This window comes from Ascaphus truei, chromosome 3 (assembly GCF_040206685.1).
Source record: "Ascaphus truei isolate aAscTru1 chromosome 3, aAscTru1.hap1, whole genome shotgun sequence".
NCBI classification, from domain to species: Eukaryota; Metazoa; Chordata; class Amphibia; order Anura; family Ascaphidae; genus Ascaphus; species Ascaphus truei.
The window spans coordinates 438104074-438130371 of NC_134485.1; the positions used below are offsets into that span (position 1 = coordinate 438104074).

Sequence of the window (26298 nt, forward strand, 5' to 3'; positions counted from 1 at the left end):
CTCGCCTGTAACGCGCTCGCCTGTAACGTGCCCCCTCGCCTGTAACGCGCTCGCCTGTAAAGCGCTCGCCTGTAACATGCCCCCTCACCTGCCCCACGCCCCCTCGCCTGTAACGCGCTAGCCTGTAATGCGCCCCCTCGCCTGTAACGCGCCCCCTCGCCTGTAACGCGCTCGCCTGTAACATGCCCCCTCGCTTGTAACGCGCCCCCTCGCCTGTAACGCGCCCCCTCGCCTGTAACGCACCCCCTCGCCTGTAACGCGCCCCCTCGCTTGTAACGTGCCCCCCCGCCTGTAACGCGCTAGCCTGTAAGGCGCCCCCTCGCCTGTAACATGCCCCCTCGCCTGTAACGCGCTCGCCTGTAACATGCCCCCTCGCCTGTAACGCGCTCGCCTGTAACATGCCCCCTCGCCTGTAACGCACTCGCCTGTAACGCGCTCGCCTGTAACGCGCCCCCTCGCCTGTAACGCGCTAGCCTGTAACGCGCCCCCTCGCCTGTAACGCGCTCGCCTGTAACGCGCTCGCCTGTAACGTGCCCCCTCGCCTGTAACGCGCTAGCCTGTAATGCGCCCCCTCGCCTGTAACGCGCTAGCCTGTAATGCGCCCCCTCGCCTGTAACGCGCTCACCTGTAACGCGCCCCCTCGCCTGTAACGCGCTAGCCTGTAACGCGCCCCCTCGCCTGTAACGCGCTAGCCTGTAACGCGCCCCCTCGCCTGTAACGCGCTCGCCTGTAACATGCCCCCTCGCCTGTAACGCGCCCCCTCGCCTGTAACGCGCCCCCTCGCCTGTAACGCGCTCGCCTGTAACATGCCCCCTCGCCTGTAACGCGCCCCCTCGCCTGTAACGCGCCCCCTCGCCTGTAACGCGCCCCCTCGCCTGTAACGCGCTCGCCTGTAACATGCCCTCTCGCCTGTAACGCGCCCCCTCGCCTGTAACACGCCCCCTCGCCTGTAACGCGCCCCCTCGCCTGTAACACGCTCGCCTGTAACATGCCCCCTCGCCTGTAAAGCGCCCCCTCGCCTGTAACGCGCTCGCCTGTAAAGCACTCGCCTGTAACGCGCTCGCCTGTAACGCGCCCCCTCGCCTGTAACGCGCTCGCCTGTAACGCGCCCCCTCGCCTGTAACGCGCTCGCCTGTAACGCGCCCCCTCGCCTGTAACGCGCCCCCTCGCCTGTAACGCGCCCCCTCGCCTGTAACGCGCTAGCCTGTAACGCGCCCCCTCGCCTGTAACGCGCTAGCCTGTAACGTGCCCCCTCGCCTGTAACGCGCTAGCCTGTAACGCGCCCCCTCGCCTGTAACGCTCTCGCCTGTAACGTGCCCCCTCGCCTGTAACGCGCTCGCCTGTAAAGCGCTCGCCTGTAACATGCCCCCTCACCTGCCCCACGCCCCCTCGCCTGTAACGCGCTAGCCTGTAACGCGCCCCCTCGCCTGTAACGCGCCCCCTCGCCTGTAACGCGCTCGCCTGTAACATGCCCCCTCGCCTGTAACGCGCCCCCTCGCCTGTAACGCGCCCCCTCGCCTGTAACGCGCCCCCTCGCCTGTAACGCGCCCCCTCGCTTGTAACGTGCCCCCCCGCCTGTAACGCGCTAGCCTGTAAGGCGCCCCCTCGCCTGTAACATGCCCCCTCGCCTGTAACGCGCTCGCCTGTAACATGCCCCCTCGCCTGTAACGCGCTCGCCTGTAACATGCCCCCTCGCCTGTAACGCACTCGCCTGTAACGCGCTCGCCTGTAACGTGCCCCCTCGCCTGTAACGCGCTCGCCTGTAACGCGCCCCCTCGCCTGTAACGCGCTCGCCTGTAACGTGCCCCCTCGCCTGTAACGCGCTAGCCTGTAATGCGCCCCCTCGCCTGTAACGCGCTAGCTTGTAATGCGCCCCCTCGCCTGTAACGCGCTCACCTGTAACGCGCCCCCTCGCCTGTAACGCGCTAGCCTGTAACGCGCCCCCTCGCCTGTAACGCGCTAGCCTGTAACGCGCCCCCTCGCCTGTAACGCGCTAGCCTGTAACGCGCCCCCTCGCCTGTAACGCGCCCCCTCGCCTGTAACGCGCCCCCTCGCCTGTAACGCGCTCGCCTGTAACATGCCCCCTCGCCTGTAACGCGCCCCCTCGCCTGTAACGCGCCCCCTCGCCTGTAACGCGCCCCCTCGCCTGTAACGCGCTCGCCTGTAACATGCCCCCTCGCCTGTAACGCGCCCCCTCGCCTGTAACGCGCCCCCTCGCCTGTAACGCGCCCCCTCGCCTGTAACGCGCCCCCTCGCCTGTAACGCGCTAGCCTGTAACGCGCCCCCTCGCCTGTAACGCGCTAGCCTGTAACGTGCCCCCTCGCCTGTAACGCGCTAGCCTGTAACGCGCCCCCTCGCCTGTAACGCTCTCGCCTGTAACGTGCCCCCTCGCCTGTAACGCGCTCGCCTGTAAAGCGCTCGCCTGTAACATGCCCCCTCACCTGCCCCACGCCCCCTCGCCTGTAACGCGCTAGCCTGTAACGCGCCCCCTCGCCTGTAACGCGCCCCCTCGCCTGTAACGCGCTCGCCTGTAACATGCCCCCTCGCCTGTAACGCGCCCCCTCGCCTGTAACGCGCCCCCTCGCCTGTAACGCACCCCCTCGCCTGTAACGCGCCCCCTCGCTTGTAACGTGCCCCCCCGCCTGTAACGCGCTAGCCTGTAAGGCGCCCCCTCGCCTGTAACATGCCCCCTCGCCTGTAACGCGCTCGCCTGTAACATGCCCCCTCGCCTGTAACGCGCTCGCCTGTAACATGCCCCCTCGCCTGTAACGCACTCGCCTGTAACGCGCTCGCCTGTAACGTGCCCCCTCGCCTGTAACGCGCTCGCCTGTAACGCGCCCCCTCGCCTGTAACGCGCTCGCCTGTAACGTGCCCCCTCGCCTGTAACGCGCTAGCCTGTAATGCGCCCCCTCGCCTGTAACGCGCTAGCTTGTAATGCGCCCCCTCGCCTGTAACGCGCTCACCTGTAACGCGCCCCCTCGCCTGTAACGCGCTAGCCTGTAACGCGCCCCCTCGCCTGTAACGCGCTAGCCTGTAACGCGCCCCCTCGCCTGTAACGCGCTAGCCTGTAACGCGCCCCCTCGCCTGTAACGCGCCCCCTCGCCTGTAACGCGCCCCCTCGCCTGTAACGCGCTCGCCTGTAACATGCCCCCTCGCCTGTAACGCGCCCCCTCGCCTGTAACGCGCCCCCTCGCCTGTAACGCGCCCCCTCGCCTGTAACGCGCTCGCCTGTAACATGCCCCCTCGCCTGTAACGCGCCCCCTCGCCTGTAACGCGCCCCCTCGCCTGTAACGCGCCCCCTCGCCTGTAACGCGCCCCCTCGCCTGTAACACGCTCGCCTGTAACATGCCCCCTCGCCTGTAAAGCGCCCCCTCGCCTGTAACGCGCTCGCTTGTAACGCGCCCCCTCGCCTGTAACGCGCTAGCCTCTAACGCGCCCCCTCACCTGTAACGCACTCGCCTGTAACGCGCCCCCTCGCCTGTAACGCGCTAGCCTGTAACGCGCCCCCTCGCCTGTAACGCGCCCTTCGCCTGTAATGCGCTCGCCTGTAACATGCCCCCTCGCCTGTAACATGCCCCCTCGCCTGTAACGCGCCCCCTCGCCTGTAACGCGCCCCCTCGCCTGTAACGCGCTAGCCTGTAACGCGCCCCCTCGCCTGTAACGCGCTAGCCTGTAACGCGCCCCCTCGCCTGTAACGCGCCCCCTCGCCTGTAACGCGCTAGCCTGTAACGCGCCCCTCGCCTGTAACGCGCTCGCCTGTAACATGCCCCCTCGCCTGTAACGCGCCCCCTCGCCTGTAATGCGCCCCCTCGCCTGTAACGCGCCTACCTGTAACATGCCCCCTCGCCTGTAACATGCCCCCTCGCCTGTAACGCGCTAGCCTGTAACGTGCCCCCTCGCCTGTAATGCGCTAGCCTGTAACGCGCCCCTCGCCTGTAACGCGCTCGCCTGTAACACGCCCCCTCGCCTGTAACATGCCCCCTCACCTGCCCCACACGCCCCCTCGCCTGTAACGCCCTCGCCTGTAACGTGCCCCCTCGCCTGTAACGCGCCCCCTCACCTGCCCCACACGCCCCCTCGCATGTAACATGCCCCCTCACCTGCCCCACACGCCCCCTCGCATGTAACGCGCTAGCCTGTAACGCCCTCGCCTGTAACGCGCTCGCCTGTAACGCGCCCCCTCGCCTGTAACATGCCCACTCGCCTGCCCCACGCGCCCCCTCGCCTGTAACATGCCCCCTTACCTGCCCCACGCGCCCCCTCGCCTGTAACGCGCTAGCCTGTAACGCGCCCCCTCGCCTGTAACGCGCTAGCCTGTAACGCGCCCCCTCGCCTGTAACGCGCTAGCCTGTAACGCGCCCCCTCGCCTGTAACGCGCTCACCTGTAACATGCCCCCTCGCCTGTAACGCGCTAGCCTGTAACGCGCCCCCTCGCCTGTAACGCGCTCACCTGTAATGTGCCCCCTCGCCTGTAACGCGCTCGCCTGTAAAGCGCTCGCCTGTAACGCGCCCCCTCGCCTGTAACGCGCTCGTCTGTAACGCGCCCCCTCGCCTGTAAGCGCCCCCTCGCCTGTAAAGCGCTCGCCTGTAACGCGCCCCCTCGCCTGTAACGCGCTCACCTGTAACGTGCCCCCTCGCCTGTAACGCGCTCGCCTGTAAAGCGCTCGCCTGTAACGCGCCCCCTCGCCTGTAACGCGCTCGCCTGTAACGCGCCCCCTCGCCTGTAACGCGCCCCCTCGCCTGTAACGCGCTCGCCTGTAACGTGCCCCCTCGCCTGTAACGCGCTCGCCTGTAACGCGCCCCCTCGCCTGTAACGCGCTCGCCTGTAACGTGCCCCCTCGCCTGTAACGCGCTCGCCTGTAAAGCGCTCGCCTGTAACATGCCCCCTCACCTGCCCCACGCCCCCTCGCCTGTAACGCGCTAGCCTGTAACGCGCCCCCTCGCCTGTAACGCGCCCCCTCGCCTGTAACGCGCCCCCTCGCCTGTAACATGCCCCCTCGCCTGTAACGCGCCCCCTCGCCTGTAACGCGCCCCCTCGCCTGTAACGCGCCCCCTCGCCTGTAACGCGCTCGCCTGTAACATGCCCCCTCGCTTGTAACGCGCCCCCTCGCCTGTAACGCGCTCGCCTGTAACGCGCCCCCTCGCCTGTAACGCGCTAGCCTGTAACGCGCCCCTCGCCTGTAACGCGCTCGCCTGTAACATGCCCCCTCGCTTGTAACGCGCCCCCTCGCCTGTAATGCGCCCCCTCGCCTGTAACGCGCTCGCCTGTAACATGCCCCCTCGCCTGTAACATGCCCCCTCGCCTGTAACGCGCTAGCCTGTAACGTGCCCCCTCGCCTGTAACGCGCTAGCCTGTAACGCGCCCCTCGCCTGTAACGCGCTCGCCTGTAACATGTCCCCTCGCCTGTAACGCGCCCCCTCGCCTGTAACGCGCTCGCCTGTAACATGCCCCCTCGCCTGTAAAGCGCCCCCTCGCCTGTAACATGCCCCCTCGCCTGTAACGCGCCCCCTCGCCTGTAACGCGCTAGCCTGTAACGCGCCCCCTCGCCTGTAACACGCTAGCCTGTAACGCGCCCCCTCGCCTGTAACGCGCTAGCCTGTAACGCGCCCCCTCGCCTGTAACGCGCTAGCCTGTAACGCGCCCCCTCGCCTGTAACGCGCCCCCTCGCCGGTAACGCGCTCACCTGTAACGTGCCCCCTCGCCTGTAACGCGCTCGCCTGTAAAGCGCTCGCCTGTAACGCGCTCGCCTGTAACGCGCTCGCCTGTAACGCGCTCGCCTGTAACGCGCCCCCTCGCCTGTAACGCGCCCCCTCGCCTGTAACGCGCCCCCTCGCCTGTAAAGCGCTCGCCTGTAACGCGCCCCCTCGCCTGTAACGCACTCGCCTGTAACGTGCCCCCTCGCCAGTAACGCGCTAGCCTGTAACGCGCCCCCTCGCCTGTAACGCGCTCGCCTGTAACGTGCCCCCTCGCCTGTAACGCGCTCGCCTGTAAAGCGCTCGCCTGTAACATGCCCCCTCACCTGCCCCACGCCCCCTCGCCTGTAACGCGCTAGCCTGTAACGCGCCCCCTCACCTGTAACGCGCTCGCCTGTAACATGCCCTCTCGCCTGTAACGCGCCCCCTCGCCTGTAACGCGCCCCCTCGCTTGTAACGCGCCCCCTCGCCTGTAACGCGCTCGCCTGTAACGCGCTAGCCTGTAACGCGCCCCCTCGCCTGTAACGCGCTCGCCTGTAAAGCGCTCGCCTGTAAGGCGCCCCCTCGCCTGTAACATGCCCCCTCGCCTGTAACGCGCTCGCCTGTAACATGCCCCCTCGCCTGTAACGCGCTCACCTGTAACATGCCCCCTCGTCTGTAACGCACTCGCCTGTAACGTGCTCGCCTGTAACGTGCCCCCTCGCCTGTAACGCGCTCGCCTGTAACGCGCCCCCTCGCCTGTAACGCGCTCGCCTGTAACGCGCTCACCTGTAACGTGCCCCCTCGCCTGTAACGCGCTAGCCTGTAACACGCCCCCTCGCCTGTAACGCGCTAGCCTGTAACGCGCCCCCTCGCCTGTAACGCGCTCACCTGTAACGTGCCCCCTCGCCTGTAACGCGCTAGCCTGTAACACGCCCCCTCGCCTGTAACATGCCCCCTCACCTGCCCCACACGCCCCCTCGCCTGTAACGCCCTCGCCTGTAACGTGCCCCCTCGCCTGTAACGCGCCCCCTCACCTGCCCCACACGCCCCCTCGCCTGTAACATGCCCCCTCACCTGCCCCACACGCCCCCTCGCCTGTAACGCGCTAGCCTGTAACGCCCTCGCCTGTAACGCGCTCGCCTGTAACGCGCCCCCTCGCCTGTAACATGCCCACTCGCCTGCCCCACGCGCCCCCTCGCCTGTAACATGCCCCCTTACCTGCCCCACGCGCCCCCTCGCCTGTAACGCGCTAGCCTGTAACGCGCCCCCTCGCCTGTAACGCGCTAGCCTGTAACGCGCCCCCTCGCCTGTAACGCGCTAGCCTATAACGCGCCCCCTCGCCTGTAACGCGCTCACCTGTAACATGCCCCCTCGCCTGTAACGCGCTAGCCTGTAACGCGCCCCCTCGCCTGTAACGCGCTCACCTGTAATGTGCCCCCTCGCCTGTAACGCGCTCGCCTGTAAAGCGCTCGCCTGTAACGCGCCCCTTCGCCTGTAACGCGCTCGTCTGTAACGCGCCCCCTCGCCTGTAATGCGCCCCCTCGCCTGTAAAGCGCTCGCCTGTAACGCGCCCCCTCGCCTGTAACGCGCTCACCTGTAACGTGCCCCCTCGCCTGTAACGCGCTCGCCTGTAAAGCGCTCGCCTGTAACGCGCTCGCCTGTAACGCGCCCCCTCGCCTGTAACGCGCTCGCCTGTAACGCGCCCCCTCGCCTGTAACGCGCCCCCTCGCCTGTAACGCGCTCGCCTGTAACGTGCCCCCTCGCCTGTAACGCGCTAGCCTGTAACGCGCCCCCTCGCCTGTAACGCGCTCGCCTGTAACGTGCCCCCTCGCCTGTAACGCGCTCGCCTGTAAAGCGCTCGCCTGTAACATGCCCCCTCACCTGCCCCACGCCCCCGCGCCTGTAACGCGCTAGCCTGTAACGCGCCCCCTCGCCTGTAACGCGCCCCCTCGCCTGTAACGCGCCCCCTCGCCTGTAACATGCCCCCTCGCCTGTAACGCGCCCCCTCGCCTGTAACGCGCCCCCTCGCCTGTAACGCGCCCCCTCGCCTGTAACGCGCTCGCCTGTAACATGCCCCCTCGCTTGTAACGCGCCCCCTCGCCTGTAACGCGCTCGCCTGTAACGCGCCCCCTCGCCTGTAACGCGCTAGCCTGTAACGCGCCCCTCGCCTGTAACGCGCTCGCCTGTAACATGCCCCCTCGCCTGTAACGCGCCCCCTCGCCTGTAATGCGCCCCCTCGCCTGTAACGCGCTCGCCTGTAACATGCCCCCTCGCCTGTAACATGCCCCCTCGCCTGTAACGCGCTAGCCTGTAACGTGCCCCCTCGCCTGTAACGCGCTAGCCTGTAACGCGCCCCTCGCCTGTAACGCGCTCGCCTGTAACATGTCCCCTCGCCTGTAACGCGCCCCCTCGCCTGTAACGCGCTCGCCTGTAACATGCCCCCTCGCCTGTAAAGCGCCCCCTCGCCTGTAACATGCCCCCTCGCCTGTAACGCGCCCCCTCGCCTGTAACGCGCTAGCCTGTAACGCGCCCCCTCGCCTGTAACGCGCTAGCCTGTAACGCGCCCCCTCGCCTGTAACGCGCTAGCCTGTAACGCGCCCCCTCGCCTGTAACGCGCTAGCCTGTAACGCGCCCCCTCGCCTGTAACGCGCCCCCTCGCCTGTAACGCGCTCACCTGTAACGTGCCCCCTCGCCTGTAACGCGCTCGCCTGTAAAGCGCTCGCCTGTAACGCGCTCGCCTGTAACGCGCTCGCCTGTAACGCGCTCGCCTGTAACGCGCCCCCTCGCCTGTAACGCGCCCCCTCGCCTGTAACGCGCCCCCTCGTCTGTAACGCGCCCCCTCGCCTGTAACGCGCTCGCCTGTAACATGCCCCCTCGCCTGTAACGCGCTCACCTGTAACATGCCCCCTCGCCTGTAACGCACTCGCCTGTAACGCGCTCGCCTGTAACGTGCCCCCTCGCCTGTAACGCGCTCGCCTGTAACGCGCCCCCTCGCCTGTAACGCGCTCGCCTGTAACGCGCTCACCTGTAACGTGCCCCCTCGCCTGTAACGCGCTAGCCTGTAACGCGCCCCCTCGCCTGTAACGCGCTAGCCTGTAACGCGCCCCCTCGCCTGTAACGCGCTCACCTGTAACGTGCCCCCTCGCCTGTAACGCGCTAGCCTGTAACACGCCCCCTCGCCTGTAACATGCCCCCTCACCTGCCCCACACGCCCCCTCGCCTGTAACGCCCTCGCCTGTAACGTGCCCCCTCGCCTGTAACGCGCCCCCTCACCTGCCCCACACGCCCCCTCGCCTGTAACATGCCCCCTCACCTGCCCCACACGCCCCCTCGCCTGTAACGCGCTAGCCTGTAACGCCCTCGCCTGTAACGCGCTCGCCTGTAACGCGCCCCCTCGCCTGTAACATGCCCACTCGCCTGCCCCACGCGCCCCCTCGCCTGTAACATGCCCCCTTACCTGCCCCACGCGCCCCCTCGCCTGTAACGCGCTAGCCTGTAACGCGCCCCCTCGCCTGTAACGCGCTAGCCTGTAACGCGCCCCCTCGCCTGTAACGCGCTAGCCTGTAACGCGCCCCCTCGCCTGTAACGCGCTCACCTGTAATGTGCCCCCTCGCCTGTAACGCGCTCGCCTGTAAAGCGCTCGCCTGTAACGCGCCCCCTCGCCTGTAACGCGCTCGTCTGTAACGCGCCCCCTCGCCTGTAATGCGCCCTCTCGCCTGTAAAGCGCTCGCCTGTAACGCGCCCCCTCGCCTGTAACGCGCTCACCTGTAACGTGCCCCCTCGCCTGTAACGCGCTCGCCTGTAAAGCGCTCGCCTGTAACGCGCTCGCCTGTAACGCGCCCCCTCGCCTGTAACGCGCTCGCCTGTAACGCGCCCCCTCGCCTGTAACGCGCCCCCTCGCCTGTAACGCGCTCGCCTGTAACGTGCCCCCTCGCCTGTAACGCGCTAGCCTGTAACACGCCCCCTCGCCTGTAACGCGCTCGCCTGTAACGTGCCCCCTCGCCTGTAACGCGCTCGCCTGTAAAGCGCTCGCCTGTAACATGCCCCCTCACCTGCCCCACGCCCCCTCGCCTGTAACGCGCTAGCCTGTAACGCGCCCCCTCGCCTGTAACGCGCCCCCTCGCCTGTAACGCGCCCCCTCGCCTGTAACGCGCCCCCTCGCCTGTAACGCGCCCCCTCGCCTGTAACGCGCCCCCTCGCCTGTAACGCGCCCCCTCGCCTGTAACGCGCCCCCTCGCCTGTAACGCGCTCGCCTGTAACATGCCCCCTCGCTTGTAACGCGCCCCCTCGCCTGTAACGCGCTCGCCTGTAACGCGCCCCCTCGCCTGTAACGCGCTAGCCTGTAACGCGCCCCTCGCCTGTAACGCGCTCGCCTGTAACATGCCCCCTCGCCTGTAACGCGCCCCCTCGCCTGTAATGCGCCCCCTCGCCTGAAACGCGCTCGCCTGTAACATGCCCCCTAGCCTGTAACGTGCCCCCTCGCCTGTAACGCGCTCGCCTGTAACGCGCCCCCTCGCCTGTAACGCGCTAGCCTGTAACGCGCCCCTCGCCTGTAACGCGCTCGCCTGTAACATGTCCCCTCGCCTGTAACGCGCCCCCTCGCCTGTAACGCGCTCCCTCGCCTGTAACATGCCCCCTCGCCTGTAAAGCGCCCCCTCGCCTGTAACATGCCCCCTCGCCTGTAACGCGCCCCCTCGCCTGTAACGCGCCCCCTCGCCTGTAACATGCCCCCTCGCCTGTAAAGCGCCCCCTCGCCTGTAACATGCCCCCTCGCCTGTAACGCGCCCCCTCGCCTGTAACGCGCTAGCCTGTAACGCGCCCCCTCGCCTGTAACGCGCTAGCCTGTAACGCGCCCCCTCGCCTGTAACGCGCTAGCCTGTAACGCGCCCCCTCGCCTGTAACGCGCAAGCCTGTAACGCGCCCCCTCGCCTGTAACGCGCCCCCTCGCCTGTAACGCGCTCACCTGTAACGTGCCCCCTCGCCTGTAACGCGCTCGCCTGTAAAGCGCTCGCCTGTAACGCGCTCGCCTGTAACGCGCTCGCCTGTAACGCGCTCGCCTGTAACGCGCCCCCTCGCCTGTAACGCGCCCCCTCGCCTGTAACGCGCCCCCTCGCCTGTAACGCGCCCCCTCGCCTGTAAAGCGCTCGCCTGTAACGCGCCCCCTCGCCTGTAACGCACTCGCCTGTAACGTGCCCCCTCGCCAGTAACGCGCTAGCCTGTAACGCGCCCCCTCGCCTGTAACGTGCTCGCCTGTAACGTGCCCCCTCGCCTGTAACGCGCTCGCCTGTAAAGCGCTCGCCTGTAACATGCCCCCTCACCTGCCCCACGCCCCCTCGCCTGTAACGCGCTAGCCTGTAACGCGCCCCCTCGCCTGTAACGCGCTCGCCTGTAACATGCCCCCTCGCCTGTAACGCGCCCCCTCGCCTGTAACGCGCCCCCTCGCTTGTAACGCGCCCCCTCGCCTGTAACGCGCTCGCCTGTAACGCGCTAGCCTGTAACGCGCCCCCTCGCCTGTAACGCGCTCGCCTGTAAAGCGCTCGCCTGTAAGGCGCCCCCTCGCCTGTAACATGCCCCCTCGCCTGTAATGCGCTCGCCTGTAACATGCCCCCTCGCCTGTAACGCGCTCACCTGTAACATGCCCCCTCGCCTGTAACGCACTCGCCTGTAACGCGCTCGCCTGTAACGTGCCCCCTCGCCTGTAACGCGCTCGCCTGTAACGCGCCCCCTCGCCTGTAACGCGCTCGCCTGTAACGCGCTAGCCTGTAACGTGCCCCCTCGCCTGTAACGCGCTAGCCTGTAACGCGCCCCCTCGCCTGTAACGCGCTAGCCTGTAACGCGCCCCCTCGCCTGTAACGCGCTCACCTGTAACGTGCCCCCTCGCCTGTAACGCGCTAGCCTGTAACACGCCCCCTCTCCTGTAACGCACTCGCCTGTAACGTGCCCCCTCGCCTGTAACGCGCCCCCTCACCTGCCCCACACGCCCCCTCGCCTGTAACATGCCCCCTCACCTGCCCCACACGCCCCCTCGCCTGTAACGCCCTCGCCTGTAACGTGCCCCCTCGCCTGTAACGCGCCCCCTCACCTGCCCCACACGCCCCCTCGCCTGTAACATGCCCCCTCACCTGCCCCACACGCCCCCTCGCCTGTAACGCGCTAGCCTGTAACGCCCTCGCCTGTAACGCGCTCGCCTGTAACGCGCTAGCCTGTAACGCGCCCCCTCGCCTGTAACGCGCTAGCCTGTAACGCGCCCCCTCGCCTGTAACGCGCTCACCTGTAACATGCCCCCTCGCCTGTAACGCGCTAGCCTGTAACGCGCCCCCTCGACTGTAACGCGCTCACCTGTAACGTGCCCCCTCGCCTGTAACGCGCTCGCCTGTAAAGCGCTCGCCTGTAACGCGCCCCCTCGCCTGTAACGCGCCCCCTCGCCTGTAACGCGCCCCCTCGCCTATAAAGCGCTCGCCTGTAACGCGCTCGCCTGTAACGCGCCCCTCGCCTGTAACGCGCCCCCTCGCCTGTAACGCGCCCCCTCGCCTGTAACGCGCTCACCTGTAACATGCCCCCTCGCCTGTAACGCGCTCGCCTGTAAAGCGCTCGCCTGTAACGCGCTCGCCTGTAACGCGCCCCCTCGCCTGTAACGCGCTCGCCTGTAACGCGCCCCCTCGCCTGTAACGCGCCCCCTCGCCTGTAAAGCGCTCGCCTGTAACGTGCCCCCTCGCCTGTAACGCGCTAGCCTGTAACGCGCCCCCTCGCCTGTAACGCGCTCGCCTGTAACGTGCCCCCTCGCCTGTAACGCGCTCGCCTGTAAAGCGCTCGCCTGTAACATGCCCCCTCACCTGCCCCACGCCCCCTCGCCTGTAACGCGCTAGCCTGTAACGCGCCCCCTCGCCTGTAACGCGCCCCCTCGCCTGTAACGCGCCCCCTCGCCTGTAACATGCCCTCGCCTGTAATGCGCCCCCTCGCCTGTAACGCGCCCCCTCGCCTGTAACGCGCTCGCCTGTAACATGCCCCCTCACCTGCCCCACGCCCCCTCGCCTGTAACGTGCTAGCCTGTAACGCGCCCCCTCGCCTGTAACGCGCTCGCCTGTAAAGCGCTCGCCTGTAAGGCGCCCCCTCGCCTGTAACATGCCCCCTCGCCTGTAACGCGCTCGCCTGTAACATGCCCTCTCGCCTGTAACGCGCTCGCCTGTAACATGCCCCCTCGCCTGTAACGCATTCGCCTGTAACGCGCTCGCCTGTAACGTGCCCCCTCGCCTGTAACGCGCTCGCCTGTAACGCGCCCCCTCGCCTGTAACGCGCTCGCCTGTAACGCGCTCACCTGTAACGTGCTCACCTGTAACGTGCCCCCTCGCCTGTAACGCGCTAGCCTGTAACGCGCCCCCTCGCCTGTAACGCGCTCACCTGTAACATGCCCCCTCGCCTGTAACGCGCTCGCCTGTAACATGCCCCCTCGCCTGTAACATGCCCCCTCGCCTGTAAAGCGCCCCCTCGCCTGTAACGCGCTCGCCTGTAACGCGCTCGCCTGTAACGCGCTCGCCTGTAACGCGCTCGCCTGTAACGCGCTCGCCTGTAACATGCCCCCTCGCCTGTAACGCGCTAGCCTGTAACGCGCCCCCTCGCCTGTAACGCGCTCGCCTGTAACATGCCCCCTCGCCTGTAAAGCGCCCCCTCGCCTGTAAAGCGCTCGCCTGTAACGTGCTCGCCTGTAACGCGCTCGCCTGTAACATGCCCCCTCGCCTGTAACGCGCTCGCCTGTAACGCGCTCGCCTGTAACATGCCCCCTCGCCTGTAACGCGCCCGCCTGTAACATGCCCCCTCGCCTGTAAAGCGCTCGCCTGTAAAGCGCTCGCCTGTAAGGCGCCCCCTCGCCTGTAACATGCCCCTCACCTGCCCCACGCCCCCTCGCCTGTAACGCCCTCGCCTGTAACATGCCCCCTCGCCTGTAACGCCCTCGCCTGTAACGTGCCCCCGCGCCTGTAACGCGCCCCCTCACCTGCCCCACACGCCCCCTCGCCTGTAACGCCCTCGCCTGTAACGTGCACCCTCGCCTGTAACGCGCCCCCTCGCCTGTAACGCGCCCCCTCGCCTGTAACATGCCCACTCGCCTGCCCCACGCGCCCCCTCGCCTGTAACATGCCCCCTTACCTGCCCCACGCGCCCCCTCGCCTGTAACGCCCTCGCCTGTAACGCGCCCCCTCGCCTGTAACGCGCCCCCTCGCCTGTAACATGCCCCCTCGCCTGCCCCACGCGCCCCCTCGCCTGTAACGCGCTCGCCTGTAACATGCCCCCTCGCCTGCCCCACGCGCCCCCTCGCCTGTAACATGCCCCCTCATCTGCCCCACGCTCACCTGTCGCCCCTCTCATCCTCCTCACCTGTCGTCCCCTCTCATCCTCCTCACCTGTCGTCCCCTCTCATCCTCCTCACCTGTCGTCCCCCCTCATCCTCACCTGTCGTCCCCCCTCTTCCTCCCCTGTCGTCGCCCTCTTCCTCACCTGTCATCCCCCCTCCTCGTTGCCCCTCCTCCTCCTCACCTGTCGCCCCCCCTCCTCCTCCTCACCCGCCCTCCTCCTCCTCACCCGTCGCCCCTCCTCCTCCTCACCCGCCCTCCTCCTCCTCACCCGTCGCCCCTCCTCCTCCTCACCCGTCGCCCCTCCTCCTCCTCACCCGTCGCCCCCCCTCCTCCTCACCCGTCGCCCCCCCTCCTCCTCACCCGTCGCCCCCCCTCCTCCTCACCCGTCGCCCCCCCTCCTCCTCACCCGTCGCCCCCCCTCCTCCTCACCCGTCGCCCCCCCTCCTCCTCACCCGTCGCCCCCCCTCCTCCTCACCCGTCGCCCCCCCTCCTCCTCACCCGTCGCCCCCCCTCCTCCTCACCCGTCGCCCCCCTCCTCCTCACCCGTCGCCCCCCCCTCCTCCTCACCCGTCGCCCCCCCTCCTCCTCACCCGTCGCCCCCCCTCCTCCTCACCCGTCGCCCCTCCTCACCCGTTGCCCCCCTCCTCACCCGTCGCCCCCCTCCTCCTCCTCACCCGTCGCCCCCCCTCCTCCTCACCCGTCGCCCTCCCTCCTCCTCACCCGTCGCCCCCCCTCCTCCTCACCCGTCGCCCTCCCTCCTCCTCACCCGTCGCCCCCCCTCCTCCTCACCCGTCGCCCCCCCTCCTCCTCACCCGTCGCCCCCCCTCCTCCTCACCCGTCGCCCCCCCTCCTCCTCACCCGTCGCCCCCCCTACCTCCTCACCCGTCGCCCCCCCTCCTCCTCACCCGTCGCCCCCCCTCCTCCTCACACGTCGCCCCCCCTCCTCCTCACCCGTCGCCCCTCCTCCTCCTCACCCGTCGCCCCTCCTCCTCCTCACCCGTCGCCTCCTCCTCCTCACCCGTCGCCGCCTCCTCCTCACCCGTCACCCCCCCTCCTCATCACCCGTCGGCCCCCCTCCTCCTCACCTGTTGCCCCCTTCTCGTCTGTCGCGCCCACCCTCCTCCTCACCTCTCTCGCCTGTTACACTCCTCCATGTGCCCCTCCTCCTCCTCCTCACATGCCGCTTGCTGTGCCCCCCCCCCCCCGTATCCCCCCCCTCCTCACCTGTCACATACACTGGTTTCCTCCCAAATCGATCTGACAATTGTCCGAAGGAGATGACCCCGACCAGCACCCCGCCGAAAAACACGGAGCTCGCCGCGCTGACCTCGTACGCAGAGCTGCCCACTAAGAGCCACTGAGAGGCGGGAGCAAAGGGGAGAGGGAGGCGAGAGAGAGAGGGGGAGTGAGGGAGGGGGAGAAAGAGGGTGAGGGGGGGTGAGGGAGGGGTATGGGAAGAGGATAAGGGGAGAGGGAAGAGGATAGGGCATAGGGGGGGATAGGGAGAAGAGGATAAGGGGGAAAGGGACAAGGAGTGAGAGGGGGGATAAGGAGGGAGAGGGGATAAGGGGGGAGAGGGGATAGGGGATAAGGGGAGAGGGGGGATAAAGGGAGAGGGGGGATAAAGGGAGAGGGGGGATAAAGGGAGAGGGGGGATAAAGGGAGAGGGGGATAAGGGGAGAGGGGGGATAAAGGGAGAGGGGGGATAAAGGGAGAGGGGGGATAAAGGAAGAGGGGGGATAAGGGGAGAGGGGGGATAAGGGTATAGAGGAAAGGGGGATAAGGGAAATGGGATAAGGGAAAGGGGGGATAAGGGAAAGGGGGGATAAGGGAAAGGGGGGGTAATGGGAGAGCGGGGATAAGGGAAAGGGGGGGTAAGGGGAGAGGGGGATAAGGGGAAAGGGGGGATAAGGGAAAGGGGGGGTAAGGTGGGGGGGATAAGGTGGGGGGATAAGGTGGGAGGGGATAAGGGGGAAGAGGGGGATAAGGAGGGAAAGGGGGATAAGGATAGAGGGGGGATACGGAGCGGGGGTGAGGGGATAAGGAGAGGGGGGAGATAAGGGGAGAGGGGATAAGGGGGGAGGGGATAAGGTGGGAGGGGATAAGGGGAGAGGGAGGAGGGGATAAGGGGAGAGGGGGAAGGGATAAGGGGGAGGAGAGGTAATTACTATTCATCCATGTATTACCCCTTCCTACCTCAAATCTCTGAATTATTCCTTCCTGCCCCTCATCCCTCTATTACCCCTTCCTACCCCTCATCCCCGTATTACCCCTTCCTACCCCTCATCCCTCTATTACCCCTTCCTACCCCTCATCCCTCTATTACCCCTTCCTACCCCTCATCCCCGTATTACCCCTTCCTACCCCTCATCCCCGTATTACCCCTTCCTACCCCTCATCCCCATTTTACCCCTTCCTACCCCTCATCCCCGTATTACCCCTTCCTACCCCTCATCCCCGTTTTACCCCTTTCTACCCCTCATCCCCGTATTACCCCTTTCTACCCCTCATCCCCGTATTACCCCTTCCTACCCCATATCCCCGTATTACCCCTTCCTACCCGTCATCCCGTATTACCCATTCCTACCACTCATCCCCGTATTACCCCTTCCTACCCCTCATCCCTCTATTACCCCTTCCTACCCCTCATCCCTCTATTACCCCTTCCTACCCCTCATCCCTCTGTTACCCCTTGTGACGGTAGTGGGTTACCAGGCTCTCAAATACAGGTTAAGCACATTTTGGTTACCCCTGATACGTGTATAAGGGTCCAAGAGAGTTAGCTCTTGGGCCCAGTAATATTGTATGATTCCAATGTACAGTCTGTAATAAAAGCATTTTCTGTGTTTTCCCTTTCCGGGCATACCAGCGAGCAGGGATTGCTGGGGGATAAATTTCCGGGCGTGTCAGTGAGCAGGGATTGCTGGGGGATGAGTTTCCGGGCGTGCCAGCGAGCGGGGATTGCTGGAGGATGAGTTTCCGGGCGTGCCAGCGAGCAGGGATTGCTGGGGGATGAGTCTCCGGGCGTGCCAGCGAGCAGGGGTTGCTGGGGAATGTTTCCGGGCGTGTCAGTGAGCAGGGATTGCTGGGGAATGTTTCCGGGCGTGCCAGCGAGCAGGGATTGCTGGGGGATGAGTTTCCGGGCGTGCCAGCTAGCGGGGATTGCCGGGGGATGAGTTGCCGGGCGTGCCAGTGAGCAGGGATTGCTGGGGGATGAGTTTCCGGGCGTGTCAGTGAGCAGGGATTGCTGGGGGATGAGTTTCCGTGCACGTCAGTGAGCAGGGATTGCTGGGGGATGAGTTTCCGGGCGTGTCAGTGAGCAGGGATTGCTGGGGGATGAGTTTCCGTGCACGTCAGTGAGCAGGGATTGCTGGGGGATGAGTTTCCGGGCGTGTCAGTGAGCAGGGATTGCTGGGGGATGAGTTTCCGTGCACGTCAGTGAGCAGGGATTGCTGGGGGATGAGTTTCCGGGCGTGCCAGCGAGCAGGGATTGCCGGGGGATGAGTTTCCGGGCGTGCCAGCGAGCAGGGATTGCTGGGGGATGAGTTTCCGGGCGTGCCAGCGAGCAGGGATTGCTGGGGGATGAGTTTCCGGGCGTGCCAGCGAGCAGGGATTGCTGGGGGATGAGTTTCCGGGCGTGCCAGCGAGCGGGGATTGCCGGGGGATGAGTTGCTGGGCGTGCCAGTGAGCAGGGAGGGCTGGGGGATGAGTTTCCGGGCGTGCCAGCGAGCAGGGATTGCTGGGGGATGAGTTTCCGGGCGTGCCAGCGAGCAGGGATTGCTGGGGGGTGAGTTTCCGGGCGTGCCAGCGAGCGGGGATTGCCCGGGGGGTGAGTTTCCGGGCGTGCCAGGATTGCTGGGGGATGAGTTTCCGGGCGTGCCAGCGAGCAGGGATTGCCGGGGGATGAGTTTCCGGGCGTGCCAGTGAGCAGGGATTGCTGGGGGATGAGTTTCCGGGCATGCCAGCGAGCAGGGATTGCTGGGGGATGAGTTTCCGGGCGTGCCAGCGAGCAGGAATTGCCGGGGGATGAGTTGCCGGGCGTGCCAGCGAGCAGGGATTGCTGGGGGATGAGTTTCCGTGCACGTCAGTGAGCAGGGATTGCTGGGGGATGAGTTTCCGGGCGTGCCAGTGAGCCGGGAGGGCTGGGGGATGAGTTTCCGGGAGTGCCAGCGAGCAGGGATTGCTGGGGCATGAGTTTCCGTGCACGTCAGTGAGCAGGGATTGCTGGGGGATGAGTTTCCGGGCGTGCCAGTGAGCAGGGAGGGCTGGGGGATGAGTTACCGGGCGTGCCAGCGAGCAGGGATTGCTGGGGGATGAGTTTCCGGGCGTGCCAGCGAGCAGGGATTGCCGGGGGGTGAGTTTCCGGGCGTGCCAGGATTGCTGGGGGATGAGTTTCCGGGCGTGCCAGCAAGCAGGGATTGCCGGGGGATGAGTTTCCGGGCGTGCCAGCGAGCAGGGATTGCTGGGGGATGAGTTTCCGGGCGTGCCAGCGAGCAGGGATTGCTGGGGGATGAGTTTCCGGGCGTGCCAGCGAGCAGGGATTGCTGGGGGATGAGTTTCCGGGCGTGCCAGCGAGCGGGGATTGCCGGGGGATGAGTTGCCGGGCGTGCCAGCGAGCAGGGATTGCTGGGGGATGAGTTTCCGGGCGTGCCAGTGAGCAGGGAGGGCTGGGGGATGAGTTTCCGGGAGTGCCAGCGAGCAGGGATTGCTGGGGGATGAGTTTCCGTGCACGTCAGTGAGCAGGGATTGCTGGGGGATGAGTTTCCGTGCACGTCAGCGAGCAGGGATTGCTGGGGGATGAGTTTCCGGGCGTGCCAGCGAGCAGGGATTGCTGGGGGATGAGTTTCCGGGCGTGCCAGCGAGCAGGGATTGCTGGGGGATGAGTTTCCGGGCGTGCCAGCGAGCGGGGATTGCCGGGGGATGAGTTGCCGGGCGTGCCAGCGAGCAGGAATTGCTGGGGGATGAGTTTCCGGGCGTGCCAGTGAGCAGGGAGGGCTGGGGGATGAGTTTCCGGGAGTGCCAGCGAGCAGGGATTGCTGGGGGATGAGTTTCCGTGCACGTCAGTGAGCAGGGATTGCTGGGGGATGAGTTTCCGGGCGTGCCAGCGAGCAGGAATTGCCGGGGGATGAGTTGCCGGGCGTGCCAGCGAGCAGGGATTGCTGGGGGATGAGTTTCCGTGCACGTCAGTGAGCAGGGATTGCTGGGGGATGAGTTTCCGGGCGTGCCAGTGAGCCGGGAGGGCTGGGGGATGAGTTTCCGGGAGTGCCAGCGAGCAGGGATTGCTGGGGCATGAGTTTCCGTGCACGTCAGTGAGCAGGGATTGCTGGGGGATGAGTTTCCGGGCGTGCCAGTGAGCAGGGAGGGCCGGGGGATGAGTTACCGGGCGTGCCAGCGAGCAGGGATTGCTGGGGGATGAGTTTCCGGGCGTGCCAGCGAGCAGGGATTGCCGGGGGGTGAGTTTCCGGGCGTGCCAGGATTGCTGGGGGATGAGTTTCCGGGCGTGCCAGCGAGCAGGGATTGCCGGGGGATGAGTTTCCGGGCGTGCCAGCGAGCAGGGATTGCTGGGGGATGAGTTTCCGGGCGTGCCAGCGAGCAGGGATTGCTGGGGGATGAGTTTCCGGGCGTGCCAGCGAGCGGGGATTGCCGGGGGATGAGTTGCCGGGCGTGCCAGCGAGCAGGGATTGCTGGGGGATGAGTTTCCGGGCGTGCCAGTGAGCAGGGAGGGCTGGGGGATGAGTTTCCGGGAGTGCCAGCGAGCAGGGATTGCTGGGGGATGAGTTTCCGTGCACGTCAGTGAGCAGGGATTGCTGGGGATGAGTTTCCGGGCGTGCCAGTGAGCAGGGAGGGCTGGGGGATGAGTTTCCGGGCGTGCCAGCGAGCAGGGATTGCTGGGGGGTGAGTTTCCGGGCGTGCCAGCGAGCGGGGATTGCCCGGGGGGTGAGTTTCCGGGCGTGCCAGGATTGCTGGGGGATGAGTTTCCGGGCGTGCCAGCGAGCAGGGATTGCCGGGGGATGAGTTTCCGGGCGTGCCAGCGAGCAGGGATTGCTGGGGGATGAGTTTCCGGGCATGCCAGCGAGCAGGGATTGCTGGGGGATGAGTTTCCGGGCGTGCCAGCGAGCGGGGATTGCCGGGGGATGAGTTGCCGGGCGTGCCAGCGAGCAGGGATTGCTGGGGGATGAGTTTCCGTGCACGTCAGTGAGCAGGGATTGCTGGGGGATGAGTTTCCGGGCGTGCCAGTGAGCAGGGAGGGCTGGGGGATGAGTTTCCGGGAGTGCCAGCGAGCAGGGATTGCTGGGGGGTGAGTTTCCGGGCGTGCCAGTGAGCGGGGATTGCCGGGGGGTGAGTTTCCGGGCGTGCCAGGATTGCTGGGGGATGAGTTTCCGGGCGTGCCAGCGAGCAGGGATTGCCGGGGGATGAGTTTCCGGGCGTGCCAGCGAGCAGGGATTGCCGGGGGATGAGTTTCCGGGCGTGCCAGCGAGCTGGGATTGCTGAGGGATGAGTTTCCGGGCGTGCCAGCGAGCAGGGATTGCTGGGGGATGAGTTTCCGGGCGTGCCAGCGAGCGGGGATTGCCGGGGGATGAGTTTCCGGGCGTGCCAGCGAGCAGGGATTGCTGAGGGATGAGTTTCCGGGCGTGCCAGCGAGCAGAGATTGCCGGGGGATGAGTTACCTTAAAAAATGAGGTAATATTTAGTGACGTGCAAGCCCCCGCATAAAGGGGTGGAGCTTTATGTTTTAGGGTATAAATATATCGCATACCGTGTTATCTGGGAGAGAGCTTTTTGTTTTGAAGCTGTCTCCGCTGTGTGCACCTGAAATAAACTCATTTGATAACTGAATCTTTGTTGTAACATTTTTACAGCTTTTACAGATGGTAGCAGAGGATGGTTCCCAATATCTCGGGTGCAGAGCTCCTGGACAGGCCACTCCTCGAACACTCAAACCTGAGCGCTCATAAGAATCAAGGTAAAAGGCACCTTTTGGGGAAAGCCTGAGTTTAAAATTGTTTGAGTGCTGTGTAGAGAGCTGGTCCTTAAAGCTGCAGTTCAGTCACTATCCTGCATGTGTTTTTTTTTTAATACATCAGTTCTGTAGTAAGAAAAAATAATTTTCTGTTTTTAAAAAAAGACAAATTTTCTTGTATTCTATTTTAACAGCCATTTGCTAAGGCACTGCCCCTTCATGTCCTGTCACAAGCCCTGGCACACCCCTTGGTCAGCCCTGCCCTCCCTCTGCACATGTCAGTGCAGGAGTGCTCATGAATATTCATGAGCTTCCACTGACTGACAGAAGCAAATAAAAACATATGCCAGCTCTAATTATGTCACCAAATTTCACCTATCAATACATGGAGAACGAATTGACCGGCAGCTATACAGTTCTTTAGGTAATTAGAGATTGCCCACATGAAACTATTGAAGTTAAAAAAAAAAATTAAAAAAAATAAAAAAAAGACTGAACTGCAGCTTTAAAGGGTGTTTCTCTGAGTGACGGAATCCAGCAGTATCAAGCGAGTTTATTATTCTCTGTTCCTGTATTCATTTTAAAGTGTAAGAGTTGTTAAGAGTTGTTAGGGGCTAAGGTGAGAGTCCCGTTAAAGGTTTTGGTGATGAAGGTGAGTGTTTGTATGCTTAAGGGATTGTTTTCAGACCGTCCTGGGTTGTGATAAATACTTTTGTTGTCTGAGCAGGACGGGTCCCTGATTGTACATCTGCTCTGTTTTGTCATTAACATACCAAGTGAGTTATTCATGGATATCTGGTTAGAAAGTCTTATCTGTATCCATGTTATAAAAGTATAAGGTTTATCAGGACTGGGTTGGACCCGCTGAAGTGATTCAAGTTTTTCTTTGGTTATGTTATGGTGAGAATATATGATTGGGGAACAGTCTTGTGGCAGGTCCTTATCGGCATATTTACACTATTCAGAACAATAACATGCCAAAAGAGTTGTACGTAATCAGCTTGCGCTGACTATTGTAACGCTAAATTGTACAGGTCAATTAAATTTGATTGTATCAGGAGTATAGTACAGGTCAATTAAATTTGATTATTGTATCAGGAGTATAGTACAGGTCAATTAAATTTGATTATTGTATCAGGAGTATAGTACAGGTCAATTAAATTTGATTGCTGTAACAGTGGAATAATGGGAAACCAAAAATTCTCAAAGGATTGTGTGTCTGCAGACGAAAATAATAAAGAATGAATACAGAGAACGAAAAGAGACAATATAAATATATTTTGTTGGCCAGAGAATGGCACTGTTTGTACTATTATCAACTAATTGCGCAGATGTTTAAATGAAAGAGGGGTCTTTTTCTGTGGGATTGATAAGCTCAGGGAGCGCCGTCTCGTGTGTTTTTGAATCCCACAGGGAAACATACCTTACGTTAATATGGGTCAAAATAATTCTGTTGAGGGACAGGAGGGTCCCGCTGTATTAATTTGTACCATTGCCAGGACAGAAGTTAATATAATAACAAGGGAAAAAGAAAGTGAATAGGAAAGAAATAGCAAGTGAATTTGCCGATAGATAATCAAGGCATACGATGGTGTTGAGGAAGTAGATATTGAGGGTTATTTTTATGAAAGGTTTATATGCAGAAATTGGGACACAATTAGAGACTGTGCATACTGTTTGGAAGGGACAGAAAGTGTTTGGAAGGGACAGAAAGTGTTGTAAGTGTAAAAGGGCTGGACATTTTTGCTAGTAATTGCAGTGCAGCCTTAAGAGAGAGAAGAGAAGAGAACGGAAAAGAATGGGAGTAGCCCTGTAACTGGTAAAAAAATTAAAAGGTTTGTTCGTACTGGCCACACGAATAGGTCTTTTAAACAAGAAAATATTCTTTTTCCTTCTGTTCTAATGGCAACTAGAAAGAGAATCAGAATAACAGCAGCACAGACCGCGCCAAAAAAAACCTTTTCTCCAAAGGAATATGCAAAAGATACGAAAAGTTAACTCAATTGCTCCGGAGCATAACAAATTAGTTTTAAAAGCAGGTTATTTATGAGAAGTTGATTCGCTGTGTAGGAGAGAAGTTTGTGTCTATGTTCTTTGTGTGTCTGTATTGTGGTTTCTGTGTGTGTAAACCAGTAAAAACACGTCAATTGCATTTCTATAGGATTAGGATATGTTGGAAATATTTTAAGCTCACACGTATTGTTTAAATTATTTATGGTGTGTTCAGTTGTATAATTGTCCTATTTTTATTTTTAAGAGGCCATATTTTTATTTTTTAGAGGCCATATTTTTATTTTTGAGAGGCCATATTTTTATTTTTGAGTGGCCATATTTTTATTTCTGAGAGAGGCCGTACATTTTTTCGTTTTTATTGCTGTGGAGAGAGCTCCATTTTTAACTTTGAGCTGGTTTTAATTCAGTAATTAATATTTAGAAGACTGAGAAGTTGTTTTGTTATCTGCTCGGCACTCTCAAGGTCTTTTTGGCGAAATGCCCGGGCTGGCTAATTGCCCAAGATAAACAATCTCTGAAATTTCTCTGAGTGTCTTTAAAAAAATAACACTGTCAGTGTGTTCGGCACTGTGCAAAGAGATTATATTACAAGAAATGTAGTGTGAAGTCCTATACAAAAGCATTTGACTATTATCTGAATGTGATGTATTTTATAACAACCATTTATTTTTTCCATAGGTGTCCTGTTTTATTATAAGCAGTAGTTACTGTTAAAATCACTGTATAATATATAATTCTGCTGATTAAGCAAACAACATCTTAGTTGCTAATTTATTATTTATTTGTAGAATGTTTTGCCAGGAAGTGGTGCATTGGGAGTCACCTCTCGTTTTTGGATATGTTCTAGGCATAAAGTTAAAAGACAGGTGATACATAGTTGCAAATACAGTTACATAAGTGAGCAGGTTATACATTATATGCAAGGCATTTCACATTTTTAGTAGAATAGTTACAATGGAGTGTTTGGGGTGGAGGCCAGACTGGAATTGGCTAGGGGCATTTGTCTTAGTATAGTAATTGTTTAATTGGGAGTAAACAGATTTTTTCCATGACTTTGGATAGTATTGTAGTGTATGACTTTATTTATATATAGCGTCAAAAATGTACTCAGCACTTCACAAAGAATACAGTAGGAGGGAGTTAGAATAGAATAATAGTAAGGGCAACAAAATCAGACAATAGGAAAAGAAATCCCTGCCCCGAAGAGCTTACAATCTAAGGTTTGAGGGAATTTACAGAGATAGTAGGTGAGGGAATAAGTGCTGTAGATGGCAGTGCTTGGCCACAATGGGTGGTAGGAGTGACTGTGTGTGGGATAATAGGCATGGGTGCAGGCTATCGGGATGCTTGATTTGTGGGGCAAGTTTTAAGGTTAGTTAGTATTTAATAAAAAGGTTGATACCATTTGCATTGGAGGAGATGACAGTGAGGCATGAATGAGAGCAAGTGTGTATTGGGAGAAGAGAGATTGGTCTGTAGTTTGAGACAGTGTTTTTGTCCCCACTTTTGAAGATTGGGACAGCTCTGGTAGTTTTCCAGGTCTTAGGGATATGGCCTGTAGACAGGATAGAGTTGATTATGGAAGCAATTGGTTTGACAATGGATGAGGCCCAAAGTCTTAGGAACTTAGATTGTAGTACAGTCAAGTCTACATTAGCTGCTTAGTTTTAAATATGAGGAGCATTAATAGGAGATACCTCTGTCTATATGCGGATGTTAAGACAGTAGTAAACACATGGACACAAGAATTTGTTCCTAGGTATAAATTATCTCCCAATGAGACACTTATGGGATGATTTATGACTATCAGAAGTTCAAAGGAACAAATTAATTACCATCTATTGGTAATAAAACAGTTAATAAGTATTGTATGCATCTAATATATTTTTGGAGTCTCTCTAGGCAAAGTTGAACGTGCACCTACTCGAGAAGGGGTTAATAGTCAAATATTTCCTACGCAAGCATGCTCTTCATCCCAACGAAAAGGCCCATACTAACCACCAATACAGCAATTAAAGTGTCAGAGATTCCTGGATCCACGTGGCTCACATAAAACTCATTCCAGCTCCACCAAAGACCAAAGTCACCTAAAGCACAGCCGCATCAAGTTAACATTTTGACCGTTAACCAACGGTTCTTATCAGAACATTTAATTTTTTCAAAGACTCAATATTTTTATTTTTTATAGTGTTTAAGTTAGAATTTTAAGATGTATGCACCATTGGGTCTGCGAAGGTATTAGCCCCAGAGAGAGGACAGGATTGTCATGATGATGCTCTGCGGAGCCTTGTCAGCAATACTCATCTGCCTGTGTTCCTTATACATCGCAGATATCTATCACCATGGTCAAGGTAACACTACACTAAGCATCTCACCCACAAACATCACAAAGTCCATTGGTTCCCTGGAAGTGAGGCTTATCAAAGCTCTTGTATGTGTTTTGGCAGTACTCATCACTCTCTATGTATGTGTCATGTTCAGCAAAACTTTGATCAAGAAGTGTGTTGCAACCCCACCGAGAGGAGGGGGTCACCCAGGGGCGTGTGTCAACCACAAGGAAAGGATCATAAGTCGGCCATTTTTTGACCATCACAGACATTTTTTGTTCTGTTTTTCTGAGTGAACGATGTATATGATGCGTGCTGGAGTGATGATCATGCATTTCACTTCCACAGACACCAACCCCCTCAATTCTCAGTAATAGAATGTTGTGCTAATTCTCAAAATATATGATGGTAGAGATAGCTGCCATTTTTCTTTAGCTAGCAGCAGAAAGGTCACTTGCCTAAAATAAGGTTTTTAGCATTTTTTGTATCCATTTTTACGCTAGCAACACCAATCATTTATGGGTCAAGTGCCTCCAACAACCAGAAACAAGAGAAAAACACCAAATATTGCAGGGATGAAAAGTAGTTTATGGAAAGAACAATTCTGGGTTAGTTTAGTTCTAAATGTAGGAGGTGGGTTGGTTACTATATGACAGGCTTAATACATTAACAGATGTGTTAGATGATGTCCTCAATCTCACCACTACAGCTATTGCATCTCTAAACCAAGAACAGGTTCAGATTAGGCTTATGGCCTTACAAAACAGAATGGCTTTAGATTACATTTTAGCATCAACAGGAGGTGTATGTGCCCTAATTAAAGAACAATGTTGTGTTTTCATCCAAGATCAGAGTAGCAAGGTACAGCACGAGTTAGACAAGATAGAAATTCAAGAAAGAATTTTTGAATGCGGTAATATGTGTGCTTGTGAGACTTGTTGTCATCTATGTTTGTGTCACATTTGTCAAAGGC

General features: G+C 60.5%; 1 protein-coding gene across 1 annotated transcript in view; it reads right to left on the reverse strand.

Annotated features, from left to right (window-relative positions):
• The window catches only part of SLC22A15 (solute carrier family 22 member 15), a 121686-nt gene that overhangs the window by 75399 nt on the left and 19989 nt on the right, over positions 1 to 26298 (reverse strand). Inside the window, exon 3 of the mRNA XM_075593276.1 lies at positions 15249 to 15381. Within this exon, the coding sequence (XP_075449391.1) occupies positions 15249 to 15381 (133 nt within the window). The remainder of the gene's footprint in view (positions 1 to 15248; positions 15382 to 26298) is intronic.